General features: G+C 36.6%; 2 protein-coding genes across 2 annotated transcripts; one reads left to right on the forward strand and one right to left on the reverse strand.

Moving 5' to 3' along the window:
- The first annotated feature begins 4,320 nt into the window (after positions 1–4,320).
- Positions 4,321–5,130, forward strand: bou (boudin). Its single transcript, XM_068303080.1, has one exon. It carries the CDS (start codon positions 4,516–4,518, stop codon positions 4,957–4,959), a length of 444 nt encoding a protein of 147 aa, XP_068159181.1. The 5' UTR covers positions 4,321–4,515; the 3' UTR covers positions 4,960–5,130.
- Positions 5,131–13,827: 8,697 nt separating this feature from the next.
- Positions 13,828–15,656, reverse strand: Inx7 (innexin 7). The gene is made up of 3 exons (XM_068302596.1): positions 15,263–15,656; positions 14,484–15,196; positions 13,828–14,414 (listed from the first exon to the last, which is right to left on the reverse strand). Exons 1-3 carry the CDS (start codon positions 15,494–15,496, stop codon positions 14,042–14,044), a joined length of 1,320 nt encoding a protein of 439 aa, XP_068158697.1. The 5' UTR covers positions 15,497–15,656; the 3' UTR covers positions 13,828–14,041.
- Positions 15,657–16,908: the final 1,252 nt, after the last annotated feature.

Here is a 16,908-nt window from a genome sequence, read left to right on the forward strand (position 1 = left end):
CGATATTTCACTCCAATTTGTATGCCCGCTGTTGCTCTCAAATGCAGCCACCGCCAACACACAAAGAGAGAGATAGTGAGAGAGAGACTGCGACTGGCACTGAGAGAGTTGAGTGTCTTTGACTTTGAGTTGGTTTTGATTTGGTTTGAGTTGGCAGCTTTGAGCGGGTTTTAAGATGAAATTGCCAAGCCAGCAAATATTTAGTTTATTTAAATTAAATTAAAGCTTAAATTAAAATGATCGCACAAATGTCTGCGTGTGAATTGTTGATTTTTGGTTCTTGTTAGAGCTTGCTTCAGCCAGAGTTGAGGCATAATTTTCAAGGGTTTTTGTTTTTTTTTGATTACTTGACTTTTTCTTTTACTTCGTGTGGGCTTTTGTTTTTTGGAGCTGTTGCTCGAGGAGGAGGAGAAGGGGGAGTAGGAGGAGGTTAACTGATTCTTTTTTAATGTTTCGAATTTCAGTTCTTGTGTGCTCGTTTCTTCTTAGACCCTGTCTATACCCTTACCCATTTGACAGAAGAGAGATCTTTCGAATATTATTAAGATTAAATGAAGTAAGTAGAAAGCGATTAAAACATTTTCCTCTTCTTCTTCCGCTCTGGACTGTGACGTAAAAGAACGATTCTGAGGACAGTTTCTACATAACGCCCTGACCAAGCCACTCTTTGTCTTCTGTAACGTAACTCCCCCACAAATTACGTAATATAATACGTGAATGGGCCCCATCTATGTTACCACTTAGTGGCCAAAATGCATAAGCTCTTTTTTTTGTTGGTAAGAGTGAAAACAAAAAACAATTTTGAAAGGTAAGCCTTTTTTTGACCTGCCCCCTCTCTCCCACCTCTACCACCCTCTCTCTTCACCAACGCCCAACAATCTCACACCATTCCGCCTCAAGTTAAAAAAATTTAAATGGTGTTGGTTTTTTTTTTGTGTTTCTTTCTTTTGGCTTTTGTTCAATTTTTCAAAGTTTCTTTTCATTATATTCTCTGGGAGTCGCCCAATTAATGACCTACAAGAAAGCCGCAACATGGTCGAGTGACTTTTCGTGTAGTGAATACATAATGATCAAAGGAAAATCTACATACATGTGTACATACATAATATTATTCTCTTTTCTGGGCTGTAATGGGCTGAGCCCTCCTTGAGCTTGCTTGGTTAAATGATAACATTCTGTATTGCATTGAACACCACAATTAACCATGACATGAGGTATTAATGCATACCACAAATGAAAGTATCTTTCGTCAAGAAACACGAGGGTTGATTGAAAAAAAGGCTCTTAAAATTGAGAGCAAAATCTTTAACACATTTGCCACTAAAGTTCTCTAAGATGACGTCCTTTCTGTTCTGACTTTGCCCCCCAAAACTATGCTCTCATTTTTTTTAATTACTCTTTTGTAAGAAGGAACTTTTTGCTTATAGGTAAGCTCAACTGTAGATTTTAATAACTGCAAAAAAGACTATTGAATCTCTCCCCATTCTCGTACATTTAGTCATTTAGCCATTGTATCAGTTAATCAAGCAAAATCTCAAATTACAGTTATGTATATGTATGTATGTATGTATGTGTGTGTGTGGGGGTAACCGCATTTCTGGCCACAATTTATAAGGTTTTGCCTTACCAATTTGGCCCTTAACTTGGATATTTGGTCCGATCCGTCTTGGCCCCTATGTAGAGCCAAGGTAAATGTCATGTGGTGAGCTCGTGTTTTTCTTCTTTTTAGACTGGTTCAGTTTTTTATGGTGGCCATAACCAACTGCGCATTTTTATATAACGAAGGAAGATGGAAGCGCGGAGGAGGATGGGGAAACTACAAAATAAAGTTAAGTGCGTTGTCATTACCAAAAAGTTAAAAAAAACTCACGCAAAGACATGAGAAACAAGATCTTAAGTTTATTTCGTGTGTTTGTGTGTTCCTTTCACTTGGAACGTGTCACGTTTGTCTTGATACTCTCAGTATTCTCTATCTTCCTCTTTCTCACAGGTAGAAGTGATGTGAAGATATCGATATCTCTCCTCTCAGAGTGTTTGTGTGTGTGTGTGTGTGTGTGTGCTACGTGCGCGGGTGCATGCAACATGACTGGGACATTGATTTATGTGTGCGTGCGCGCGCGTGTGCGTGTTCGTTTTTCGGGATTGCATTCCTTAATTTGGGACATTTACAACCAAAAAAAAAAAAAAAGTACATACATACATACATATGTACATACATATATATTGTATATAAAACGCATACAAATTTCACTCAAGGCTCACCCTCTCTCTTGCTGTCTCTCTCGCTAAACAGCAGCTGCTGCTGTTTTTGCAACTTCCTTTTGGTTGTCTGTTTCCTATTTTGGTATGTGTGCAGTTTATGGGAGAGGGACGTAAATGTGTATGCAGCTTCCTTAAATGAGACGCTGACAGATGGAGAGAGAGAGAGCGAGAGAGCGACAAAATCTTTCTCATTTGAGTGCAACATGGCTCGCTTGCAGTCCAGCAAATGCAAAAGATCAACAACAAGAACACTGAAAAAAGTACAAAGGGGACAATGAGGGGTGGGTTAAAAACACAACATACAGTAAAAACTCTTGCAATGGTCAAACATCCCTTTGACAATTATATCTAGATTTTACTGTACATACCTTATATATGTACATATGTACATACATATGTATGTGTAATTAGGTAAACGGTTCTTTAAATAAACCCAAGCCAAACACAAACATACTATGGGAAGATCGTTGCCTTCGTCACGTAGTCAGCACAGGACATTCATCTTTTTCGTCTTCTTCTTCTGTGTTGTGACCGCCCAAGAAACGCTTGAAGAGAGGAAATGAATCTGGGTTAACAAGAAAGATTCATCTTGTCTAAGGCAAAGGTGTTGGAAAGTATCTCGAATGCTCCGAAAACGATCCTAAACACGTTCCGGGGCTTTTTCGGAGAACCTTCAGGAATGTGTGACGAAATGAGCTCCAAATTAAACGCAATATACATACATGACTAATGTGAAGTTAGTTAAGCATGCTAATAGCCTAAACTAAAAACAGGGTAAAGAACCCGAAACACTCAAATAAATGATGTTCGAAAACAAACATCAAATGAAATACACACATACATACATTTCGTTGACATTTGTATTTAGAATTCATTTCATGAACTATGAACAAGACATTGTGTCTCTGGTTGTTAAAAATCTAATAAAGATCATTGTCGTGAATAGGTAAAGGAATGGTGAGGGGGGTAGGTAATAGAAGAGGAGCACATATAAGTGCTTTAGACACTTCGAGAGAAGACTGTGTCTGATTCACAAGTATGTATAGACATACATATGTATATAGGCAAAGATTGTGAAATTCTCTTTGGTTGTTGTTTCATTTCATGGCTCGAACCAAGTTACCAACTTACCAAGTTGGTAATGAAGCATAAAAAGCAAAGTTGTAGAAGAAGAGGAGGAAAAAAAACACCATATTGTCGATTTGTATGTATGTACATATAAAGAAAAACTTGTGGTTTAATACCAGGCTGGGCTTTTGGATGGCTATGGATCGGTTGACAATGCCAAGCTTGGGTGTCTTCAGTTGCTCTCTAATGGCCTGGGTTCTCGTTTAACGTCTGGTTGGTTGTTAGCTGGTTCTGGCCAACAAAAACAACTGAAAACTGAAGAAAAAGTGGCTTTCGCTTTGTTTCGTTGCCCGTTGAAGTTGAATGCCCTCGTTTGGTATGTGTGTTGGTAAGTCAGTAAAGGTGGATATGTATGTACCTACACATACAAAAGGCAAGATGTTTGGCTTTAGACCTCCCTACTCGTTCCCCTTTGCCCACTTCAAATGAAATTCCAATCAAAAAACACTCAGACAGAATGGTTTTGGTCTTCTTTTCTTTTTTATATTTTGAGTCACGTTAGACTTTGGTGGACCTGTTGCTGCTGCTGCCAACACAACCAACAACAACAACAACAACATCCAGTTAATAACCGATATACGATAGTCATTAATCGGCTAACGATAACGATAAACATCTAGCAGGCATCAAGGATGAAATTTTCTAGAGGCTAAATGTTACCTAGCAACTAGCCAAAGACAGAGAGAGAGAGAGAGCGAGTCAGAGCACGAGAGAGTTAACTGAAGTTTTTGTTTTTTTTTTTTTTTGGAAGCTAGGCCTAGGCCTTTTTCTCTCTCATTCAGCTTGCTTAGCGGCTCTGCGGACTGGGTCTCTCTCTCTCTCTCCGTCTCGCTCTCCCTACACATTGCTCAGCAGCACTTGTGGCTTGTGTGGAAATGAAACAGAAATGAAGGTGAAAAAAACACAGAGCATTTCAGTATACACTTGGCATTTGGCTGACGACGCCGAGACTAAATTTACTACTCTCTCTTTGAGCCCACGTTTTATTGTTGTTGTTGTTTTTGTTGTTACGCTCAATCGACATAGATAGATAGATAGACAGGGCAACCGAAAACAAACAATAACAACATTGTGTGTTGTGCAATCAATCAACCAATCCATCCAATCCAATCCAGTCCGTCCAAAATGTCATCCACACAGTTCACATTTTATATTGGCTCATTGATTTGTCTATTATTATTTATTAATACCTGCAATGCCATCGAGTGTTATGTGTGCGATGCCAGCGATACTGTTAACCCATTCCAGTGTGGCGAATGGTTCGAACGTTTCGATCAGCCGGATATAGTGCCGCAGAATTGTTCCAGTGTGCATGGTGCCACATTTTGTGTGAAGCATGTGGGACGCTTTGAGGGCGGGATTGGGGCAAAACGTTTCTGCAGCTCCAAGGATTTGGGCAATTATTGTGATTATGTGAAAAACAAGGGCGATCGCATGGAATATCGCAGTTGTATCTATACATGCGATACAGATGGCTGCAATGGCACAAATCAGCTGACAGCGACAACACTCTACACAAGCTTAAGTTGGGGTGTGGCGTTACTTATGGCAACTATCTGGCAACGCTGAGCATAAACATGACATCGACAGCAAAGACAGAGAGAGAGAGAGAGCGTGTTAGCCAGAGCAACACACACACACACACACACACACACACAACATAGCTTTGTAAAGTAAACAAAGAAGATGCTTTGTTTCTCTATGATTAAACAAATACATATAAATCTCTATAAATAATTATATATTTTACTTTTTTTTTTTTTCGTATACCTTAATAAGTTGATCTTAAAGTTTAATAGTAAAGTGCCTCAAAAACAAAACCAAACAGTTTCTCTTACAATCTGTGACCCAGATATTTCTATAATGGGGAAGGGGACGGCCAACGGGGCGTATGGACGGCATCGATCAATTGAAATTGATTTTGTCATTTATAATTGGCAAAGCTCTTAATCCTCCAAGCTCTTGATTAAACGTCAATGATGATCAACCTGTGCCATGTACATATCTACTATATATGTACATATGTTCATATGGATGTCGGTAAATTTAGGCTTGTACAATTATGGACCACCACACATCGCCTACAGAGAGTCCAAAAACTATTGCGATTGCGTAATTGTCTCAATTGAAAACGCCTTGAGGCGCTATCATTTGCCACATGCGGCACTAATTTGAGATGAAATGAAGCGAGACGAGTTGCGAGACGCAAACAAAATCTAGAAGAGACAAAACCACAGAAATCGAGATCACTTATACATACATACATACGTACGTATGTAAGTACCCTTCGTAAACAGCGACTCAATTCTAATCATGACTAGAGATGATGGCTTGGACCTCTTATCATTATCATTTTACGGGTGTCACATTCCAATTCGGGCAATCTTTTCAAATTTTTTCTGATCTCTCTTAACTCTCACACACACACTCACACACACACACACACACTTTCAATTGACTTTTATGACATTGTCATCGTCGTCGATGTCGTTGTTGTCGGCAAAAATAGTATGTATGATTGGTATATAAAGTCCTCTGGTTAATTGGCAATGTCAATGGCCTCCCCCTTTTTTTTCTCATCGTCTTCTTCTTTTGCATGTAGATCTAAGAATGGGAAAATTTCGATAATTATTTTTCGATAAATTCAGAGTTGCCATATCTTTAAAATCTGCCCTTTTTACTCTCTACTTTTTTGTTTTATTATATTAACAGATTTCTACAAGATCTTTAATGATAAATACATCATCAATCACCATTATTAGAAAAAAAAAAAACACTTAAAAGCTTAGCAACTCGTTTTGCTTTGTACTTAGGGTTAATACAACTGTTGAGTAGTGTTTTAAGTGTTTGAGCAAATTTATTGACAAGTTTTGAGCAAACAAAACTAATAACCAGAGGGACTGACGTTAGCCCTTTTAGTCGCAACGAATTGGTTATACCCTTTAAAATTTCATTTCAAACATATTAATCAAGAACCACATATAACTTTTTGAGATCGAGAGGGTTTACATTAGTTTTCATAAAAGAAACTCAACAAATTTTTAAATTTTGGTATAGTATAGGCGTCTGCCTAGTTCATTATCTGTTGCAACACTTAGTTACAATGAGGAAATTTGTTATTTGCTGATAATCAGAATTACGTGGGTATTATGTAAATGAATCTACATATACATATATATTATATTTAGTTTCTGAGTATTTTGAAGCGAAAGGTCATTAACATTTTGCTGATAGATTCTAAGGGGAACAGATAGAAAAATGTTTATTGTGTTTAACAATTAATGTTTATTTTTTTCAGTTTTTTTTCTTCTTCTTCTTTTTAGTCAAAGGTGTTAAACACTGAAAATCGAATTGAAGCAGCTGCTTCAAGGTCAGTGTCATGAGTCGCATGAGAATTTTCAAAAACTCAAATGCTTACATTTGTATTTATGTCTGTCTGTGTGTGTGTCTGTGTGTGTGTGTATAAATGGAAACAATGTGGAAATGGGGAAAAACGGCAGACCGTATGCTGAAAATAGGCAAAAGCCAGACGTTCTAGAAAAAGAAGAAGAAATTTTCGAAACCAAACAAAAATTTCCAACATTTTCAACGTGCCACATGTTACACACTCGCTCGCACACACGCACACATCTACCAAATAAACAACCCTCACTGTTTGGGTGTGCTCAACCCTCAATCTGAATCTGAATCCCATACAGAATGCATTTTGAAACTTCCTAGGAAACATTTTTGCTTATATCTTTTTTCTGCTCAAAATACATAAAAATAAAACGCATTTTATGAGGGGTTCGAAGTTGGTGTGCGAAGAAGCAGAGAGGAGGAAGGAGAGAAGAAGAAGAGACATTTGGTTCCTGGCTGCTGCGAAGCGTCGACCAAAAACGATGGGAAAACCAGAGGGTTGATCCTGACGAGCAAGAGAGGGAAAGAGCGAATGAGATTGAGAGCAAAAGCAAGAGAGTCCCTGCTCACACTCAAAGTTTGTGTGTGTGTGTGTGTGTGAGAGTTTGAGAGTCAGAATGCGAGACAAAGAGATTTTTGAGTGAACTTCTCATACACTTACCAAAAGGAAGAGTACATTTAATCCCAAGAAACTTTCAACAGGATTCCATTTTGTCTATGTTTACTTCAGACTAATACAAATCCTAAAAATAATGAATAACTTGATATCTAATATGTTCATAAAGGCCAACAAGAAGAGCGGTCTTAATGCTGCTGGCCAATAGGGCCATAAGGGCTCGAAAGGGTATTTCTAATGCGACTTGGGACACATTCAACTCATTTTGATTAAACTCTCTTGCGACATGAACTTGAACCTGACCTACGAGTTGTGGATTTTGTGGATGAAATTGTGTGTTTGTTTGTTGTATTGCGGAAGCAGGAAGCACCAGGAACCAGGAACCGAATGCCACCCACATTATTGCTGTAATGCCATAGAACAAAGAACAAAGAACGATGCGAGGCGATGGTAAGGGAACTAGATTTGGGATGAAAACAAAGAAAAAATTGAGTAAAGTATTTTCTTTTTGGGGGAAATCAATTTCACAATGAAAATTTGAGCAATATATTACTAATTTTCATTGGTTTTTTAGCGGTTTCTGTATGCAGATTTTTGTTAATTAATTTTGAGAATTTCTTTCACTAAAAGTTGCCAAAAAGTAAATTTCTTAATTACAGTTATCAATTTGAATAAACCATTTGTTTAAGAAGCATTTGCAGTTAATTAACGCCACGTCTAGCCTAATTGATCAAAAGTTTATGGCAACATGGCGTATACGCAATCACAGGGAAAAGTATGGAAAGCTCTGAATTAAAAGCTATTAATTGAAAGAAAGTTAAGGAAAGTTACGATAACAGGCTAAAGAAAGCTTTTCTAATCTCATGAAGTATACGAGATGTTAATGAATATCCTCGATAGGTGATCCTCGTTGATACATATAGCCCAAGTCGGCCCATTTGTCTTTCTGTTCGGAACACTTTGATGTCTGTAAGAGCTAGAGCAAAGCAAGTTTTATTTACATATATGTAACTGAAATGTATCAAAAAAAAAAAAAAAAAGCCCAATAAATGCATTGGCGGATCAATAGAACTTTGCCCCTTGAAGTATGCAATATGCTGAAAAAGTATTTATTGTTTTCAATCAATTACTCACCTTTTCCTCAACCTTGTGATATAATCTTTGGAACATATCATTTTTATGTTATAAGAAGGTAAATTTGTTTTGCATACTTTATGGGGCAAAGTCTCCCCTTTATCAGAGCCAGAACCAGAACTCTCTCTCTAAGTTATATGTAGCTATATCATATATTTGTACCCAAGAATTATCACAAATTATAATTATTCTCAAGCCACAAAATCACGTGACCAAATTGAAAACGACTCGGCAATTGGCAATAAAATAAATTGTAATAATAAATGCAGACGCCCACTTGGCCCTAAAAAACAAATGACATACATACATAAACTTAGCTCCATCTTTTCTACTTCCTCCCCCACTCCTCCCGACATATCACGGAAAAAAAAAAACATTTGCTAATCCGCACAAATTAAATGCAATTGAAATAAATTTGCATGCCAAGAAATTGGCAGACCGAAAACATGCAACAAGTGTTCCAATTGCATATATATTTTCTTTCTTCTTTTTGTTTTTTTTTTTTTTTATTGAAAACAGAATTCCAAAGTTACCTACATCCAGACAATGTTCTAACCTCCAATGAAGCAACATGCCATCCAGACAGACAATTCCAATTGAACTGTGCCCGCGACAGAGACTCGGACTCGGGACACCCAATCATGCCCAGCCTCAAGACATTCACACACACACACACACACAAGAGTTCAAAGTGTTAATTGTCGCATAAATTTTGATAATTGAAGGTATTTTGCATGATATGCTCTCCACCCTCCCATTGGAGAGGGAGGGTGGGACAAGACGGGCAAAAGTGACCATGCAATTAAGTACAAAAAAAAAATATGTGAGAAAATTAAATTTATAGGAGGTCACATTGACTAACAACAGACTAACAATAAGTAGCTAGTATTGTTTAGTAATTTCCTATTTCTGATTCTGCTAAGTTTTTTATTCAAATTTAGATAACAAAAAAGAAGATAAATCATTTTAAAGCAGAGCTAAACTCCATTTCCATTTTTATAAAGTTTTTTGAGTTTAGAGTTTCAAATTTGTGACTTTTGAAAAGAAAATTGGTCTTTATAACGGTATTGTAGTAGTTTATTAAATAAAATATTGTTTCCGAATTCTCTTTCTGATCACGATCTGTGAAAAACTCTTTGATTCAGCAAATATCGTTTTGAATTGGGATAGATCGTTATAATAGTTGTCCAATTTAAAGGCTTTTTGCATTAGAGATCGTACAATATCGATACATGATCCATAATATGATAGGTTATGGTCCATAGCTTCACAAGAAACTGTCAAAACTTCTTAGTTATTTCTGTCCTGCAACGGCTTTAAGAGTTTGTAAGAAAGAAAGAGTCAGGATCCTTTTAAACCACCCACCTAGATCCACACCAATCAACTGAAGTTGAAGTTAGGCTTCAAAATTCTAAGGACAATGTCTATTTTAAGAAATGAGAGAGAGAGAGAAAACTTTATTCCTTGAAAAAAAGTTCGATATAATAAGATTATCAACCTTCGCATTGTAAAAACTCCAATCAAAAACTTTATTCGTTTCTCATTACGATACTGAATATTCAACTATCTAACGATATACATGACTCTTACATAGATCTTAACTCTTTAAGTAATTTGCCGTGTCTAGGCTTCTCAAGTCTAACAATCAAGAAAAAAAAAAGAACCGACAACTCAATAGACCGAAAACTGACATGAAAATGGACAAGGGAGAGAGTGAGATAGAGCTGTAGATAAGGCGAGAAAGAGAAACCGTATAACTAGTTATATCGACTTTGATCTTTTAAAACGATCTCTAAAATGTTAACGGTCATTCACCAAAGAAAAAAAAAACCCCAAAATAAAACAGAAGAAAATCAAAAGGGGGAAGAAAAAAAACGTGAGCTAAACACATTATTTATTGAATGTATTTCAAAAGAGTCGTTTTCTGTGATGGCGATTCGAGTTTCTTGTATACCCTGCAACTGAAAATCTGTAAAAGGGTGCGGCATATAAGGCATGACTTTAAGAGATTAATAGACTTGTAATAATAACTCAGAAGATAGAGTAACTCAAAGTCCACTAACTGAATTGTTTCACTTTCCATTTGGGCTTGGCTTTAAAGGTAAGAAAACAGATCGTTGGAGTTGATTGCAGGGCATGTAGCCTGAAGGGTATCTAACAAGTCAGAACTCATAATGAATATGTAAGAAGAAATCACTTGATATGCAAACACTCAATTTTGCTTATGTGACAGATTTATGCGAGTGCGAGGGTTGATTTGGATTGGAAAAAAACCTGATTAGCTCGTCTATGGATTTGTTTTTGGTTATGGATTTTGGGGGATTGGAGTCAGAAGCCAGTTTACAATAACAAAAAGGCGTGACAGATCGGTCAGCACAGCTAGCCAGCTAGCTACTTATAGAAACCGCCTTTCAAATGTCTTGGCAAACACGTTGGCAATGACCGCAAAATCAAGAAAAAAGATTGCCAACTTACATACTTGAACTTACTTTTTACGATTCTATCGGTTCTATGTATCTACTATTTGGATGCAGTCGGAGTGATGGCAAGCAGGTGTCATAACTACATGGCCTTTACTCCACTCAATATGACATGACAAAATATTTACAAATTTGGTAATACAAGAGACAATACAAATCAAACAGTGTCAACAAGTGTCTGCAACTATGTAATTGATAAATTGCCAATCTGTTTTGTCTCAAATCAAATCTAGATGGCACTTCTCTATTTGGTTTTGGCATTTCATGTAGAGAACTATGATATGTTCTAATTAGACTTGAAATATTTTAACGGCTAACTTCGAATGTGCCAAATGACAGATGCTCTCCTTTCCTCTGTTGTCCATGTTTGTATATTGAACATTTAGTCAATCTAACTTAAACTTCAGATAGATCCAAGACAAAGAGAAACAATCTAAGGTCAAAATACTTGGTTTTGTTTGGCATTTGTTCAAGTAATGATCTCTATTGACAAGGTCTAACCTATGAGAACTTTCTTTTCTCTCCTATTTGAAGAAAATTGGTTGAAAATTTAAAAAAAAGATTGCCAATTCAAAAACCAAACTAATCTGAGCTGTCAAAATCATGCCTCATTGGATTGGAGGCTATGCTTTTCTGTTTTCCCCGCACATAGTTATAATTCCCAAGTAGTTGAGACACTTTGTTTGCATAACGTTGACTCTGCTCACTTAAATGTTATATATATTTGTAGGTTCTATGTACATACATATCCATATAGTGCACATTTCAATGATATTTTTGTTTTTGTTGTGTTTTTAGCTAACCACAACCGCAACAGCAATACTTAATTATAAACTGGGTCAACTAACCAACAGCCAAACAGTTGCTTGCCAATCAAACAGTTAAATTAAATCTAAAAGCAAAAAAAAAAAAGAAAAGGCCAAGTCAAAAGCTCAAGACATGACACAAATGGGTTAACTGCCTCCAAAAGAAACATTTTTGGAAACAACTTTGTGTGCCACTCCCACAAAAACACACATGAAAAGGCGTTAAAAATAAAAACCAGTTAACAGAGAGGGTGACTTTAAAAATTAAATAACTAATAATAATCAAAATCAGCAGAGGCGGCTTCAGGTGTCTTCTACATGCATGCAAATGAGAAGGCGAGAAGGCGGCAAGGCAGGTATGTTAGTAGGGATAAATCGGTGTTGAATAGCTGTAAACTACAGATTTTCTAGAATTAATCTAAGCCTGGCACAGAAAGGTGAGCAGTTTGTTTGTATGGCTATTTCAAGAATCACCAGCAGACTTGGCTAAAGAATTTAAGAACAATCACACCATCAAGGCTAAAACTAGTTGGGAATTACAGCTAAATGACCCAACAAAATAATCTAAGATTCTTGTAGTTTAAAGAATCAGTTGAAATTATATATATTTATACCCTTGCAAAAAGGGTATATTAATTTTGGTCAGAAGTGTGCAACGCATAGAACGAAGCATCTCCGACCATACAAAGTATATATATTCTTGATCAGCACGACGAGACGAGTTCAACTAGCCATGTCCGTCCGTCCGTCCGTCCGTCCGTCCGTCCGTCCGTCCGTCCGTCCGTCCGTCCGTCCGTCTGGATCAACGCAAACTCCTCCTAGACCGTAAGAGCTACAGAGCTGAAATTTTGCACGTAGGCTTGTATATACTGCAGGCGTTGTATATCTCGGATTCAGCCGGATCGGAATACTATATCATATAGCTCCCATACAAACCCCAAAGTCACGAACAGTGACTTTTCTCAATAACTTTGTTATTTTCTATGCTATTATCGTGAAACTTAATATTAGCGAGTTTACTACGCCTATAAGCGACTATGCCAAATTTGATCAAGATCGGGTGACTATATCATATAGCTCCCATACAAACGGCCAAGTCACAAACAGTGACTTTCTCAATAACTTCGTTATTTTCTATGCTATTGTCGTGAAACTTAATATTAGAGAGTTTACTACGCCTATAAGCGACTATGCCAAATTTGATCAAGATCAGGTGACTATATCATATAGCTCCCATAGGAACGATTGGTCGAAAACAGTGACTTTTGTAAATAACTTCGTTACTTTTAACGCGATTGCTTTTAAATTAAACATTTCTTAATTTAATATAAATGTTAATGACTGTGCCGAATTTGATAAAGATCGGGTGACTATATCATATAGCTCCCATAGGAACGATCGGTGGAAAACAGTGACTTTGATCAATATCTTCGTTATTTCCTATGATTGTAGCTTTCTTTCTCAAGCTTAAGCCTTTTTAGATAAAACGTTCTTCCACATTGATGGCTAATACGTAAGGATAGAGTTACCAAAAAAGTTGCAAGGGTATACAAACTTTGACGCGGTCGAAGTTAGCCCCGGCCCTCTGGTTTTTTTTGAATTGAATCTAAATATAAATATCATAGTCAAGGATCATGAATTTTTTGAAATTGATATAGAATTTGTCATTTGGTTTTCAAATCGTTGGCTTTTTAGATAACTTAAAATTGTATTTTAATTAAATTTTCGAATTTTTTCACCATCTTGGGTTTTTTTTTTTTTTAATCTTTTAAAAAGGTCTTTAAAGACTTCCGCAATGGAGAATTTATTATTAATCTCTTTAGTAGATATTTTCATATTATCTATTTTTCACTTGACCTGATACAGATACTAAACCATTTAGTCACATTCTTTTTCTGAAACGTGAGAAATATATGTTTGTTGCAATTGATAAATACTTTTGAAGCTTACCTCGTTTATCTGAAAGAAGACAACAAATTGCCCCAAGCAAAATACTTGCAAAAAAAGTCAACTTAAATATATTTTTTTTTTAAAGTAAAAGTGCTGGACAAATAAAAAACAACACACACACACACAGCAGAAAATTAAAAAAAAAAAAATAGAAAAAAAACACATCATTAATTAGCTAAAGTTAATTAAAATACATAAATTACAAAATGTTTTTGGTTGTTTTTTGGTTTTTTTTTTTGTTTTTTTTGATGGTTAGCTAGAAGTTGTCAAACCGGCAATCTGCTGGCTTCTGGAGGTGGTGCTGAAGTTGCTGCTGCACGATGATGCAGGAGGGGAGCATCCACTGTATCCAGTTTACTGATATCAGGATATTTGACTGATGTGGGATCACTTGGACCGGCGGCACCTTCATGGCTACGATCACGATAGGCATTGATGTCGTTATCATTCATGGGATCGGGAAATTCACTGGCCAAATGATAGATGACTTTCAGGAATAGGAATTCCGATAGATTGGTACGCAAAAAGAATAGAAACATCCAATTCGAGAAATTGCATTTATCAATGACGGCACCCAAATCGCTTTCATCCAATTTGCCTGGTTTAGCCCAATACAAAGACCACTTTGAGAATGTTAAACTGAAATGTAGATGCAAAAAGTGTGGCTGCAATTTTCGTTGCTTTGCATAAACGACTGGTCACACTTACTTTTTGTAAAAGAAGAGCGTCAACAGGCGCCAAAATAGACCCAGAACCGTGATGGTCAATACGAATGCATACCAAAACCATAAGATTGTATAGATCTTCTCATTCATGATATTCAATGCCATCACACACAAAGTGTCATGCTCTTGCAATGACCCGGCCGCACCATATTTATAGAAGGTACATTTGGTAACCTTCGGGAAAACAATATCAAGAGCATCCATTTTATCCACCCAACGTTCGCGTAGAACCTTAATACCCAGCGTTAGGAATTCACCGCCCAAAAAGCGTTGAGTCCACATTATTTGTAAACATAAATTGACCAAATTCAGCAATTCGGCAAATACCAAATGCGCACCCCACGACTGATTCAAACGCATGCGATCGATCATTGTCCGCCTAATGACACCAACCCGCTCCTCGGCCTCGGCCATCGAGGGTATATTCAGTTTGCCAATTCTCAGGCTATCATGTTTCAGATATTTCGTCAAACCGACCATACGCAGACCAAAGACCAAAGCCTTGATCCGGCCACCCTCCCATTTCTTCCACAGGAAATGGGGTATATAGAAGCACAGAGCCTGAGCGAATAATACAAATGGTACCCATTGATAATATGCATGCCGCTTAATCGAATCCTCTCGTGGATTATATGGACCAATGCCCGGCTGAAAGATCGCTCCCGTTTCCAGAGCCGTATTATTCATATGACGTACCTGCAAAGGGACAACAAAAGTGAGATCCAACAATAATCATAGCTCGAAAGCAAGGCAAGATCTTACCACCGTAAATGTGGGCGTGAAAAAGCAAAATGTATTGATCACCGGAGCCACAACACCGTCCGATATGCATTGTATATGCTCACCGATATATTGACGCGATGTTATCAATAAAGTGGCCACCAGCAATATGACAAAGGTCCAGCGATAATGCAATTTGAATACAAAATTGTCAATGATCACACGAGTTATATCAAATTTGAGGTATTGCCTCACCGAACTGAATGTGTTCAGCATTTTTATTTCGTGATCGTAATCCTATTCGTAAATGTTCGTATTTTTATGAATTTTATAACTATCTCTTGTTTCTTTTTCGTTTTCTTTTTTCTTTTTTTAACACGCGTATTAACTGGTCCCGTAGCTCCTCATAACGTTGCTGTTGTCCGCGCACTGCAGGGTTCACAATTATAGCCAAATGGGCCGCAGTGTTTTGATCGCTTTACTCCACACTCTTTCTCTCTCTCTCTCGCTCTCTCTCTCTCTCTCCCTATCTCTCTATATCACTCTTTTTTGAACGTAACTCGAGACCAAAAAAAAAAAAAAAAAAATTCATAATAATAATAACGGAGAACGAAGAAGAAATATATATATACATATATATATACTTATAAAGTGCTGACGATAAGATAATGGAAAATGTACAATGAGAATGTAAGCACTACCAACCAAAAACCAAAAAAAAAAAGCAACTAAAACTCATAATTAAATTGAGTTTTATACATACACCAAAAGGAAAGAGGGAGAGAGATAGGGAGAGAGTGAGAACTTATTGAACACTATCAATATTTTGAGCCTAAGTAATCCAAAAGAGGTCAATTTAGTATTGCGACAAGGGGAAATGATTATACTAAAAGGAATGCAAGAGATAGAGACTCAAAAGACACCAAAATCAACTCGAAAAGGAATGGCTAGAACTTTGAAATGAAGGATTCATTCCCCCTTCTCTATATGAACAATTATTGAATCAGAGTAAATGATGGACAAGGTCTTTGGCAGGACTCAACTTAAGTGGCAAAGGGGCAGCCACATGTTTGGAACTATTCTAAATCAAACGAATTTTATGATGAATTTGTTTTTAAAGAATATTTTATTAAAGGTATTCAACAATGAAAACTTGGATTTTTAACAAGAAGCTTTAAAAAATTATGTTTTTTTAGTTTTGAGGAGTTCTTCTTGGGAATATTAATAAATCTTAAAATCTTAAATATTAGAAAAAGGATATAGTAATACATTTGTATCTAAGTTATTTCTATATCCAGCACTTGATGAATATATTTTACACAGTTTTGAAACAATTTATGATCAATTTCGAGGTCAAGGATGCTTTTTAAAGCTTTTGAAGTGGATTCACTTATATTTCCACAAAATTATGCACCAATTGACATTCAAGTTTTAGGAATATATATTCAAATATATGTATGTATGTACATATGAAAACTATCAGCACCAACTTAAGAACCTTTTAGAAAAGCCATCATCATATAAGTAAGCGTTATTCTTCCCAATAAGTTCCGTTAGTTTAAATGAGTAATCAACATGGTCAAGTCATAATTACTTTCACTACATTGCTTGTTTATATGTATTTATATTGGTATCACAGTTTTTCTCTCCATGGATATTGACCTAGATCAGTGTATAACTGACACTGA

Source organism: Drosophila tropicalis, unplaced genomic scaffold, assembly GCF_018151085.1.
Source record: "Drosophila tropicalis isolate 14030-0801.00 unplaced genomic scaffold, ASM1815108v1 contig_158, whole genome shotgun sequence".
NCBI lineage: Eukaryota > Metazoa > Arthropoda > Insecta > Diptera > Drosophilidae > Drosophila > Drosophila tropicalis.